Source organism: Gavialis gangeticus, unplaced genomic scaffold (assembly GCF_001723915.1).
Source record: "Gavialis gangeticus isolate Ggan-Ray unplaced genomic scaffold, GavGan_comp1, whole genome shotgun sequence".
NCBI classification, from domain to species: Eukaryota; Metazoa; Chordata; order Crocodylia; family Gavialidae; genus Gavialis; species Gavialis gangeticus.
Window position 1 is genome coordinate 60,443,694 of NW_017729022.1, and position 13,789 is coordinate 60,457,482.

General features: G+C 39.8%; 1 protein-coding gene across 2 annotated transcripts in view; it reads right to left on the reverse strand.

Moving 5' to 3' along the window:
• EP300 (E1A binding protein p300) overlaps nucleotides 1-13,763 on the reverse strand; it is a 120,562-nt gene extending 106,799 nt beyond the window's left edge. For both annotated transcript variants that reach the window (XM_019515128.1, XM_019515127.1), the window contains exon 1: nucleotides 12,813-13,763. In XM_019515128.1, the coding sequence (XP_019370673.1) occupies nucleotides 12,813-12,906 (94 nt within the window). In that variant the 5' untranslated portion in view covers nucleotides 12,907-13,763. The remainder of the gene's footprint in view (nucleotides 1-12,812) is intronic.
• Between the last annotated feature and the right edge of the window lie 26 nt (nucleotides 13,764-13,789).

A 13,789-nucleotide genomic window follows, 5' to 3' on the forward strand; every position in this document is an offset into this window, starting at 1 on the left:
GGGGGCAGGGAGGGGAAAGCACACTGACTTTAAAGTAAAGCACCTTGTTTGGGTTTGTTTGTTTGTTTGTTTGTTTTAAAGAACCCCCTCTTCAATCATGGGAGACCATTTCCTTTGAAAGTCTAATGTAAGGTGTTTTAAGGTTTATGCCACTCCTGTAAACTAACATTCTTTGCAGGGTTTGAAAACTAATGCCCTATTTCACGTGGAAGGGCGTAGGAGATGTAATTAACTGGTTTCTCCCTCCTAGATATTTACTTCCCAGTAGAAAAGGGCAGGGATTTATACTTCCTGGTCCCTAAAAACTGCAGTGTCCAGATACAAGAAAACAGTAACCCCTTACTGACTGTCAAGCAGGTAGCAAATGGTCCCAAGAAATAAGCCAAACAACACGTGAATTAAATGTTTCCCCAAAAGGCAAGTAAATCAACAGCTATGCAAAAATGAGAAAAAATAAAAGCAAACAAAACTGCAGAAAGATGGTCTGGAAACAATTCTATTTGGAATAAATACCAGCCAAGTCTTTCTTAGGTAAATTTCCCTACCCCTTGTTTCATAGCTAATATGAAGAAGAATGTCACTGGCTACAGATCCGACGAAGCATTATGAAGACAACTCATTTTTGACCAGGCAATATCCAGGTACCCAAAAAGTGTCATTCTAAAATAACCTAAAGATGCATTTCAACTCCCTTCTGCAACAGCATCAGTTCATCTACTCCAAAGTACCTACAGTTTAGCAATTCCAGAAAAATTCCTTTGTCAGTTGTTCCCAGTACTTCTATGAAACCAACCTGCAAAAGCACAGCACAGCCCATGATGTTACCCTTTCAAGAACCACACATTCTTATGTTCACATAAAGCACAGTGACTTCTGGTATAAACTGATCAAACTGCTTGAGCACCACAACTTTCATAGCCAGAATACTGACAAAATTAGTCATCCAAAAGCAAAAATGACTGTTCTCCTGCTGTTTTCAATTCATGGTTTCTTAATACACTATCATCCTTTGAAGGACAATGCTTCAAATATTACACCACAGTTACCAGATGGTTACCTTCCGTACTCTAGGCACAAGAGCTTTTGCCATTATTAGTTATCTGACTGTGTAGATAACAACAAAAACATGCACTATTATGGCTCATCTTAAACTTCCTTGACTCATCTTGTTGGGAGGGTCTGCAAGCCACAGGATACACAGAATTTGACTTGCCATAAGTTCCCTTATGCATCCCAATACTGCAATAGGATTGTATTAATTTCTACTAAATAAGGCACAGACCAGCTAGCTTGCCACAAAAGTATAGTGAATAAAGATCAGTGCACTTCATCTATCTTCACAGCACAAACTTGTCTTGTCATGAAACACTTGCACATTTGAGAGAATTCTAACAGACCTTTCTATGAAACTTTGGAATAGCTAGGTTTCAGCAATGCTAAAGAAATTAAGAATCCCCAGTTTCTGGAAGCTGTTCCAGGGCCCCAAGATCACCAAGAATGCTCTAAACCCATAAGCAATTTCTGCACAATAAGAACAGAAAGCCTCCAAGCATTTGGTCTCCAAAGAGTAGGTGCTCTAACTGAAGTGACAGTATTTTGTATGCTGTGATACTTGAAGAACCTTGGCATAAAAGTTGTGCAAGATGACAACCTGCAAGCTAAGCCCTGAGGTACGTTCTTATTATCAAGCAAAACAGGTCCTTAAGGCTTTAGTTTAGATCCCCTTCATTGTACTGCACTGGGAAAAGAGATGCAAAGTGGAATTTCAACAGAGACTTCATCCTTCACAGCATGCCAGAACTACTGATGTGCATGCATGAATCAGGTTATTCACAGCTCTACATACAAAACGAATCGACCAGTGGGTAAAGCTTGATACTGGAGCTTCCCTCAGCTTTGTCCACCAGGGACTCAATGATTGCTGCTTGAGACCCTTAGCTTTTACCATCGAGCATCAAGAGTAAAACTTGTGTTGATAAGTGCTCTGCACTCAGTGAAGGCTGCCCCAATAGTACTCCAAGCATAGTGCCCTGAAAGGGTAAAAAGGAACACCTAAAAGCTTCTAATCAATACTAACTGAAGCCTTTGGCTTCTCTCAGTACATGAAACATATACTATGTCACATATGTGCTTTCAGACAGAAGCAACAGCAACAAGGCACTAAGATAAGGTACTCCTGCATCATGATGTGAATGTTATCCAGGAACAGACTAGGGCACTGGGGCAAGGAAGTGCCCACTAAACACAAGTAGCATCCTGGCTGGCCAGGTTCACAATTAAGACACAACCCAAGTGGTCCCAAGAGCAAAGGATGACAACCAGAGGCCAGAGAGAGGAAGAAAATCCAGAGGACAAGCTACAGGCAGTCCTCAGACTTGGAACACAATTAGTTCATGAAAATCACGCCTTAAGTAGAAACACTATAACTCAAAACCAATTTTCCCATAGGAACAATGTTATAAATGGAGGGTTGGTACCTGAACCAAGGCCCGATACCCTACTTTCACCAAAAATAAACCAGAATTTTGTAGACGAGTAATATAGCTACATTAATGTATTCACATTGTAAATAGCAATCATATTGATTTGGAAGGACTTCTTTGAGATGACTTTGCTGGATTTTTTGAAGGGCTTTTGGCTGGAGTCTTCTCAGGAGTCTTGGCTGCAGGTTTTTTCTGGAGTCTTGTCTGCTTTCTTAAAGAAAGTGTCCAAGGAAGTTTGAACAGATGCTCTCCAGGGAGATGGGTGACGCAGTGAACTTGTTTGCTGGCGTGGCATCAGCTCAAGCATTGTAAAGTCAAAACTGAGGTCAGAAAGTCAAAACAGGGTGTCAATTTATAAGTGTAGGTGCTGTTTGTTGCAACTCAAAATGTCTTAAGTCAAGGATTGCCTGTACACCGTAACACAAGAATCTTTCCTGACCTTTGAAGTCAACAAGCTAAAACCAAGCTAAAACCATGTCAATTTCACTGTAATTATCTTACTGCAGTACTGTAGGCATGTCAAAGATTAATGCAAGCAATCCTGTCCTCCAGAGAGTCAGTGAAGGAAAGAGATGAACATCTGGAACAAGGTTCTTTTTACCAATCCCCTCATAGACTTCCCCCTGGAAGCAAAATCAAATCAAATCTTTGGATATTTCCAAAACTTGTGTTGTTGAAGAGCTACCGCTGTGCCTGAATACACAGTTTCTGCAGGGAACTTCATCTACAGCATAGGTGCAACAGATTGGAAGTCACAATTTATAGCAGTTGGAGATTCAGGTGAATCGTGACCACAACTAGAGGCTGGCATCTAGTCACTACAGCTATGCTTTGGTACAGAAGAGTTTTCAGGTAAAGCGACCCAAGCTCTGACTTGCCTAAGGAGCTGAGATTCAGGAATAGGAAACATGCCAGATGACGATCTGGAGAAAGTCAGGTTTATTTTGTATTCTTGGGATTTAGCAAAGCTTAATAGTGCTTCCACTATAAACCTCTAAGGCAGCAATTCCCTTCAGGCAGAAATTAAGCATACAAGGTCTCTGTGCCTGACAGCTTTGAAATTGTTTTGGTTTTTTAATTGTGTGGCCACTACTAATTAGAGAGCTATGTTTATCTATACTATTTCTGCATTCAGTAGAATGAATCTACTAATTTGATTCAAGACCAAAGGAAAAAAAAACTCAGCCAGGACCTAAAAATTTTTCATTAAAAAGGTCCAGACTCAAGGGCTAGAAAGTTCAATTAAAGACTAAGAATTCCAGCGTACTAGAAGAAGACCAATCCCTACATAACCTGAAGCAGCTTTATCCTTTTGTTCCTAAATAGTAGAAGCTTGATTGAGAGCTGTCAATTTCTTTGCTGCTTCACTCAAAGCAAGCCAGAACCTTTCTTCTGTAATACATTTTGCTTTGGTAAAGAGAGCCTCTGGCATTAGATTTTATTATTATTAATTCTTCTCACTGTAGGAAATTTAGCTTTCTTGCGCCCTGCCCTCCCTTTCTCCCACATCACCATGCATGGCTTAAAGGTCTACTTCTGTGCATTATTTATGTGTTTCAAGGAACTCAAAAGAGAAATAAGAGTCTTAATTCTGAAGTGAGACTGCAAGCAACATCCTATGTAAACATTTTCAAGCAGGACAGGTTTTCAAAGTTGTTTTAGAGTAATTGGAACCAGTCTGCAAATGAAAGCACTGAAGCAATGTTAGGAGAGCAGAGCAAGTGCTTCAGACAGAGGGTTTTGGGGGTTTTTTAAGCAGCAAACCAAAGTTTATTGGTCAAAATGCTCAACTTAATTAATGCTGGATGCTGCATCAAAAGAACTTCCTGGCTTTAAAAGAAACTGCTTTTACGTGGAGTTTTTGTACAGATTAATTATTAAAAAATGTTGAAGTTCTACAAGTGGTCAAAAATTACTGCTACCAGCAAGAGCAATATAGAGTTTTCAGTTTACTCTTTTCAAAAGTGGCTGATGACAATTTTGGAAGAAGGACTATGCCATTGTCCTAGAAAAAAAGGCTGGTGCTTGCAGCAGCATTATGGTACGGATTGGGTACTCATTTCAAAAAGAAAAGATGCTTAGATAAGCTAAAAGATTTTAAGGAGAAAGTTGCAAGTTATTACTATTTGAGTAAATCTAATTAGACTTGATTGTACTTAAGGAAGAGCCTCTGAATTAATTTTGTACAGTAACTACTGACCCAAGTTAAAAAAATTAAAAAGACAGCATTCAACATTTCAATAATTAACATAAATAAAAAACATACCAATTTAAGAATCTGTCTTAAATCCAAGTTAATAATTCCTTTAAATCAATGTAATGCTTGATATATTCCCCTGTCAAACATGGGCACATGCTACATATATGGCATTTCAACACTGGTGGTTTTAAACACCTGCTTTAAGGTAAAGAGGTTTTCAGATATATTTATTCAAGAGTCATCCATGAGCACTCCTCTATGTGAAAAAAAATAAAAAAGCAGTGTTAAACTTGGGAACAAAGATGTAACGACCCAAAGCTCTCAAAATCAAAAATCAATAGCCATTTAAATATAAAAGCAGAATGCCTGCAAGTAAGAAAGAGATCATGCTATCACTTTTTCCAGTACTGAATCATTGTTGCCTAGAATATACACCGAGCTGCTTAACTTCTGTTCTGGACCTATTTTACTCCACTGAGCAAACCAGGCACCTGCCTTTGCCAGATTTTTTTATTTTAAAATGCATAGAATTCTACACAAAGTTAAAAGTAAAGGTGAATGGGCTTATTTAGCTCAGTAATACCACAGACCACTAAGAGAAAGTGGTTCTGGAAAGCAGAATGAAAAGTCATTCAGTATTGTACTAGGATGAATTAGTTTTCTACCTAGACCACTAAAAGGACAGTAGCCCTGCAAGACCTGGGGTTAAGTAAAGTAATCTACAATTTAATCACAGCATACCCTAACCTCCTACAACAAACAAATCTATTCACCCCATACTTACAGTTTTACAAAGCAAACAGTAAAATCAGTAGTTTATGCTCAAATTATCTAGTCAAAATGTTGCTCAATATTTCAGAAGTTCCTCTATGGGAGAATCACTGCACCACTCATGTTTATGCTTCCTTAACGTCTGCAGAACTCCATTCTGCCTCTTGTGAAAATAGTAAATGAAGTGAAAAAGGGAGTACAGGTGTGATTTCATACTGCTATTAGGGGAAAAGGAAAGGAGACACTCCATTCTACATCTCTCTCTAAAGCTCCTGGACATAAAATCTCAAGGAAAGGAGCAAAGAAATGCAACTAGCTAGGACCTTAACATTAGGTCTCTCTTGCTGATAGAGGCAGTTGAGATCATTTCAAAACTAACTTGGAATATCCAGTACAATTTCTTTCATCTGAACACAAACTGTTCAAAATTCCTGACAAAAGAATACAGACTTACTTTTTATTTTATTTTTACAAACATCTCTCTCTCTATATGCCCCCACTCTGCAAAGCAGTTATTGGTCTATAAAGTAATATTTGCATGCATAGGAAAATTAACTGTTCTTCTGCTTTGTGCTACGGTTCAGATACTACAAAGCAACATGGTTCTAGAAAAAGATGCTAGACCGGGCCTGTGGGTACATTACTTACTGTATGGTAAACGAGAATACCCATGTATAGAATTGCTATAATTTATGCCCTGTTTGTTGGCTTCATATAACCAAATTCAATGCAATCAAGGGTGTTTTGCATGCCAGAGCATACAGCCATATGCAGAGACAGATGTATTTTACTTCAACCTGCTGCTACAGTTTAGGTAAAGCTTGAAAAGCCAAATCCTTGGAGACAGGTATACACAGTTTAATCTGACAGGAAACAATCCAGTAAAATTACTTTGTTTGTCAGATAACAAACCTAAATGACTTTAGGCTGAATCTTCACAGAGAGGGCATTAGTTAATGTGAAAAGAAAGATTAAAAGAAAAAATATTACATTAGAGCATGCACTGAAAAGCTGTTCCCGCTGAACCAACTAAGCAAGTTGAGGAGGAGAAACTAAAGACAGCCAACCAAACAATGGAAAATTGTTGCAGTAGGGATGCATACAAGTCACATGAAGTTCTCTAGCAAAGAAAATACTGCACAATCAGGACAGAGCAAAGATAGCTAGCAAAATGCCAAAATTCTTGCAGTAAGAAATTCAATATACATCCCCTCTAATCCAAAGAGACACACACTCCCACTATTAAAAAAATAAAATAACCTCTACTCCTCAAGGCTCTTGCCCCGCCCTGACACGCACACACACTTATTTTTAATGTATACACAGAAGCAAAAAAAAGGTAACTGGCAAGATTCCTAATTAACTCAGGACCCAGCCTAATAATTTTTTCAGGCTAAATCCTTATCTCCACTTAGTATAAAATAATATACAAGAAGCCACCTTATGCAACACGATCTAAAATAAGGTAGGTATGGTTGCAATCTAATGTTCTAACTCCTGAATTCAAAACAAAAACAAAACCTCTCCCCAACAATCTCTGATTTATGTGCTAGACATCTACTTTTTAAAAGCCACATTCTGCTCTTAGGGCTCTCTCTACAGTGCCCAAGACTCCGTTCTGCATTTAGAATAAAATATTATAGATTTAGAGAGCTTGGTTTACAGTAAACACATTGCTTTTTATCTGAAAATTGTGCCCAAAACTGCAATGTGTGTATACACCTCACAGAGTATTCCCACTTCATCAGTCCATTCATATGCCATTTGATGAAGCAGACTGTTGCTTCATTCCTTTCTGAACCCCTAAGTACCTATAGTGCCACAGTACCCTACCTTCTCACTGAGAATAGTTTAAGAAAAAAACTGAACTATGAGCAGCTTAGGAATAGATTCAGCAAATTCAAAGTCAGCAAGACCATTGATTTTTTTTTTGAAGTAAGTATCCTAAAACATGAGAAATCACTGTTCCTCTACAAAAAAAAAAAACAAAAAAACAACCGACCCCCCCCCCAACCAAAACAGGTCATTATTAAGCACAGTGTTATTTTGATTGGCCACTTGACTATAAACTGGAAATCATTGCAGTTTCCTCACATTATTGTTTGCCTGAAAACCAACGATAAGAACTGCCAAATGTTACAATATGCAGTACGGATGGCCAAACTTACAACCCCCTCTAGCTGCAACCCAAAACCTTGACACGGCTGAGTACCATAGGACACAAAACTTAAGATGTGCATGCCCAAGCTGCTGATCTGCACCTAGCAGCCTCTTTCAAATAGCAATTTGTTGTTAAATTACTTCTCAGAACAGATAATAAGCAAAAGCCAAAAACTAGTAAGAAAGCAATAACTCAACACCTTCCCCTGCTTCAAAAGCCACATTTAAATGCATGAGCCACAATTTGGCCACTACTGACATAGCTTTCTGTCTTTCAAAACACAAATGAATGGGTCTCTGCTCCTCTTCTAAGAGTTTACAACAGTTGTGGGGCAAGAATGATGCAGAGAGAACTTGGCAGGAAAGGTGGTAGCCTGCTTTTCTCTATTTAAATTGTAGAAATTAAGTAATATGGGGTCTTTGATATATATCAATGTTTTAAATATACCAACTAACTTTCAGGCCTGAAAATAAATAGTTCCAATGCAGAACACATCTGACTGCAAAATACATTACTACTTCGTATTAAGGGGTGAACAATGACAGGTCTGACCAGCAAGTCAGGACCTGGACTTCACCTGTGCTCTGCCAATGTCTGGGACAAATCATTTATTCTTCCTGTACTTGTTTCCCTTCTTCCCCTTTGCTTATTTAAATTATAAGCTCTCTGGGTAAAGGACTGTCAAAACAGGTGTCTGCATGATACCTAGCACAGCTGAGACCTCTAGACACTACGGAGATACAAATAAAAAAAATGTTTCATTAAACAAAGTTACTGCATTACAGCTAATGTTGATCACATAAATTATCACTTAATATAAAAGAAGCACCTAAGCAGGAGGGTAGACAAGAAACACAGTTACTCATCTACGTTTCAGATAGAAAGGGCATGCTAAGCTAGAAAGGAAGAGAACTCAAGTAAGATGGGACTGCTGTGCAAAAAAAGAGTACTTAGGCCAGAAGGAAAGGGAACAGGCTAAAAGGTAAAAAGATTAAGTTAAATAGATGAAAAGACAAAAAGAACAAGTGCATAAAGGAGCCTGAAAAATTAACAGAAACTGTGTACCCATATCTGAAAAAAATAGGGAACCAAGACTCCAGGCAATGCATATGCAGAAAAGAAATAACCCACCACATTTTAAAACAGATGAAAGTCAAGTCTTTGACACAAAGAATCATTATACTAGTTCAGATGAGATGAGAGGGCAGGAATAAATATTATTAGAGGAGAAGGTTTTAAGTACAGGAAAGAGATTTACACACCTGGGATATGAGGAAAGTGAGAGGAGAAGGTCAGGATGAGTTTCTGACAAAAGGTACAAAAATCAGGATTTATAAAGAGGTGAATATTAAATTGGAGCGAGATTAAAGAGGTGCTCATTTGGCTGAAAGGACTGCTATCAATCAGCAGAATCTAACTTCTGCATAGATTAAGTTGAAGTAACTCAAAGCACATACTACAAGCACACACACCTCTCTCTTATGGCAAATCTGTCTTAATAATTAAAAAGAATGAGTTAACTGTAAAATTTTAAATAAACTTGAATATTTATCATTTTGAACACCACTTTGGGATCCAACAGCCAAACAATACTGCATTTCTACTACAATGTTATTTCATTTACCAAGGAATATGAAATCCAGGAAATCTTCCAAATATTGAGTATGTTAGAAAGTAGTTGCTAAGAAGAGAGAAATCTTGCCCCAAATGATTTTTAAGACAATGTGTTATGCTAAGTTTACAATGCATTTCAAGCATTTCATTTAATAACTAAAAATTAAAATGGAAGACACTGAAACTCCAAGAAGACCAACAAAAAGTACCTTTGCCTGTAAGTTTGTATATGCTGAGTGAAGGAAACTGCACTGGTCAAAGGCACTTATGTCCATATAACCATGTGCACATTATGGCTTTTTGTAGCATAAAATTGTCAAAAAAAGGTCACATTCCTAATCAATCTTGCTTTACTAGCAAAAATTGCTAGCTAAAACAGATACAAGGGTTCTGATTTCATGGTCTTTGCAAAGCTTAAGTAAGATTTCATGTGCACAGACAAGCATCAGTCCTCCTTCCCACCATTCTTGTTATCTCTTTCCACTGATGTGGTAGAAATCTTCTCTCATAACTCTTGGGGAAGTCAAAAGAAATCCTGCTCCTGAAATCAAGAGCTGCAGAGAATGAAGAGACAAGATACAGAACTAACTACTAATTTACTGAAAGAAAACTAATTTTCAATACAAAGAATCTCTTGAGCTACTCCAACAAGGTAAAAATACTTTAGAATTTGTAATCAGTATAAACCTGCAGTGAAACACTTGAGCTTGCTGGTAACACGGTATTCCTCCTGCTGCCCCCACCCCACTTCCCTCCAGGGCAAGGAATTTAAGCCACCAAATTTGGAACGCATTTAAAAATTCTAAACTAAAAACACAGCACATTCTATGGCATTAAAACAAAAACTACATTCAAATAGAAGAGACAAAGCATCCAAGGCTTCTGAGGTGTAGCACGGGAAGGAAAAGACTACATATTTGATCAGACTTGCAGAGTAGGGGGAGGGTTGAGGTGGGGTTTTTTTGGTTGCAACTCATACAGAAATTTTACTTTCAGATCTCCAGTCCATCAAATCCACATTTTCAGATGTAGACTCAAAACCAAATAAAGTTAATAATGAGAGAAACCAACTAAAACCATGCCTCTATACACCTGCATGCAAAGCCAAATGGCACAACTATGTATAAAACTATAGCGTAAAAATACAATGTTCCTAGTAAGTATGCAATTAAGGTAAAAAATGTTCCCACATACTTTTGATAACTTAGAAGTGGGGACAATGCATTAAATTCTATAGTTGGGATTTACCACAATACACACAACTTCCACTAATTCAAAGTTAGTTTGAGAGCAAAGAGAGAAAAAAAACACTCTTGATGAAACTAAAGTTGCTGTTTATGGACACAGGAAAGCAAGACAGCAAAGGCAATAGGAACAGAAGACTACAACCCTAAAACCCTAATATACTTAATACAGTATTCCCAAACCCATAAAGTTAATCCACTACCTACTTTCCCAGGATAAAGAAAAGTCTTCATCAATAATCATTTTGTGCAACTATGTGAAAACAAATATCATTATCAAGACCCTCTCCAGGTTGGACTATGGAAAGCTTAGGGTTAGGCAGGCTACAAAGAAAGTGTGCTCTGTTTTATGCACATCTGAATTCCTGAAATTGTCCAACTAGGTACAGTAAAAGTCTCACCACACCTATATAGTAATTCCTCAACTATGAAACAACTCAAGAGATCCTGATTAAAATGTGCAAGATAAGTCAATATCTGCACCTGTTATATACTCCTACACAAACAATATTCTTATACATTGAATCTGACTGAAAATAAGGTCCTGCCTTTCCAGCTTTTTTCTCCTTGTAAAGAAAAATCCTTAAGTGAAATTCTGAGCTAACCCTATAACCTATAGCAAGATCTACACCAGGGCAAAGAATTAAATGTGAATAGTACTGAACTTAAGTATTCACTTTCCAAGTCTGATATTAAAAATCAACAAATGGGTTGGGTCAGAGAAAACTTCCTTCAACCCCCTTCATCTAGTTTACTAGGAACTGGACCTGCTGACTTCAAAACTACATTAATCACCTGAATTCTTCAGCCCACATAATACTGCCTCTATCGAACCTGTGCCCTAAAAGTTCTCTCTAAGCTAAAAAAAATTACACAGAACTGATTAACCATTTATTTATGCAGAAGAAGGAAGAGAAACAAGAAGAAAACTTTAAGATGACTGCAGTTAAACTAGTGTTCAACCACAACAGGTCATTTAAGCATCTTGTTTACTATCAGGTGGCCAACCATTTTTCACTCTTCATTTTTATGGCAGTGCAAACAACTGAAATGAACAAGACTGGTGGCCATCAGGAACAATGCAAACTTCTGCATGTGAGACAGGGAGGGACAGAGTCCCCAGAATTCCACTGCCCAGAAAAACCTAAAAGTGAATTTTAAGAAACTTCTGAGAGCAGGTGGCTTGGTGCTTTCATAAAGTAAAATGATCCCCAAAGATCATCTGCTCACCAGAGGTTCATTAAAAAGCAGACACCTCACTGGAAACTTCAAGAACAACTCATTCATGTTTGCTGACGATTGGGACACTCAAAACTTGCATCCTTTAGTGATATTGCTTCTCTGTTGTGACATTTCTACATAGCAGTCTTCCCCCCCTAAAACACCATCATTAAAAACCCTTGCAAGATTGCAAAGAACACCCTCTTCATCTTCTCTACCTGGTAAATCTGCATGGGAATTTCAGACATTTTAGTCTCAGCAGCAAAGAAATGGGAGATGCAGAATGAACTGCGCTCCATATTGATTCTTAATGCAAATAAGGTAAAATACTGCATGTTTGTATGAAGATATAAATGCTCTTGGTGAACCCACATACCCCATAATCTTTATTTTAAACAGAAATTGAGACAGGTAAGTTTGGAAATAATCAAAGAAAACAGCAGAATACCTCATCTTTAGAGATCCTTGTGCAAGACAGAAAAAGTGAAAAGGAACGGTTAAAAAGTCAATAATATAATCAAAGTGAAACAAGGGGGGAAATTGAGAATGGAAGAGAATTAAACCATTTGCTAAAAAAATCTGAATGCTATGTAAAAACCTTACACACAAGCCACAAAAACAACCCCTATGGGCTGACCCTGTGTTTATTTGCACACGCACACACACACAAACACACACAGAAAGACACCCGAGAGAAATGCAACTAAGATGCTGCATGTGTGTACTATTGCCTATGCCTGCAACTAGAATGGAGATAGAGAATAAAGATCTCTGAAAGAATTACGGCTACAAAATGGATGGGGGGAAAAAAAGGAGAAAATTAAGGCTTTTCTGCAAATGGCCAAATGCACGAGACAGCCAGCTTAGGTTTCTAGCCCTTCCAGTAAATAAAGAGTAACAACAATTATCCCCCTCCAGTGAGATTAGCACAGAAGAGATGCAAAGAAAGGGGGTGCAGGGAGGGAACACAGAGGTAAAGGGAAAGGAAGAGAGTGCAGAGCGGGGTGCAGGCAGGGAAGAAGTAAAACCAAAGGTAAGAGGAAAGGGAGAGACAAAAACAGCTCTGGGTATACAGCTGGGGCAGTAAGAGGGTGGGGGCCTGGGCCCCTGAGACTGACCTGTGCCATCGCTGGCGGACACGGAGAGCGCCGGTGAGGAGAGTTTAGGCCGCTTGGCTGAAGACGGGCCCGGCTCCACCACATTCTCGGCCATTTTTAATTCTTTTTTAGACAAACAGCGCAGGAGGCTGGGGGGGAGGGAAGGGGGAACCCCAAGATCAGCCCCTTTCTCTCAGGGCCCCGATTTGGCTGAACAACACCACCACGGAGAGAGGGGCAGGAGGATCTGGAGGAGATGAAAGGGGGGCAAGTTCCCCTTTTTCTGCCCTTCGGGCTCAGTCTCTAGGCGAGTGGCAGCGGAGACGCGGGGCAAATGCAGGCAGCGGGGTGGGGGGGAGAGAAGGGAAGCCTTCCCCCCCAGGGCCAAAGGGCAGCTGCGGATGAGAAGAGCAGCTGGGAAAGCCCCCACCAGCAACAACGCTGCCAAAAATTTTTTTAAAAGAGATTAATAATAATAAATCAAATTTAAAAAAAAAAAAGAATCAAGCTGCCAGAGGCCGTGTCTGATCAATCCCAGAGGGTGCACTGCTGCTGCTGGTGCTTCTTCACAGCCACCATCATCTTCATCATCCTCCGGGGGGTCTCCTCCTCCTGCTGCTGCCTCTTCACCGCCGCCATCAGCCTCTTCCTCCTCGGCGTCGTCCTCCTCCTCCTCATCGCCACAAGGAGGCGGGCGAAGGAGGGGAGAGAAGGAGGGGGGGGAAAAGAAGAGGAAAAAAAAAAAATCACCGTCCTCTAGCAGCGCCTTCCCCCTCCGACGCCGCCCTGCGAAAAAGCCCCGCGGCGGGGCCGGGGAGGGCGGCGCGTGTGCGGGGCGCCCGGCTCCCCGCCGGGCCAGGCACTAATGGCTGCAGCGCGGGGAGGATGAGGAGCGTCCCAGGAGCCTCCGCTTCACATCTTGCTGTGCGGGCGCCGGAGCCGTGGCGGTGCTGAGGGGTCCGGCCGGGGCGGCGGCGGGCGTCGCTCGGGGTCTCGGC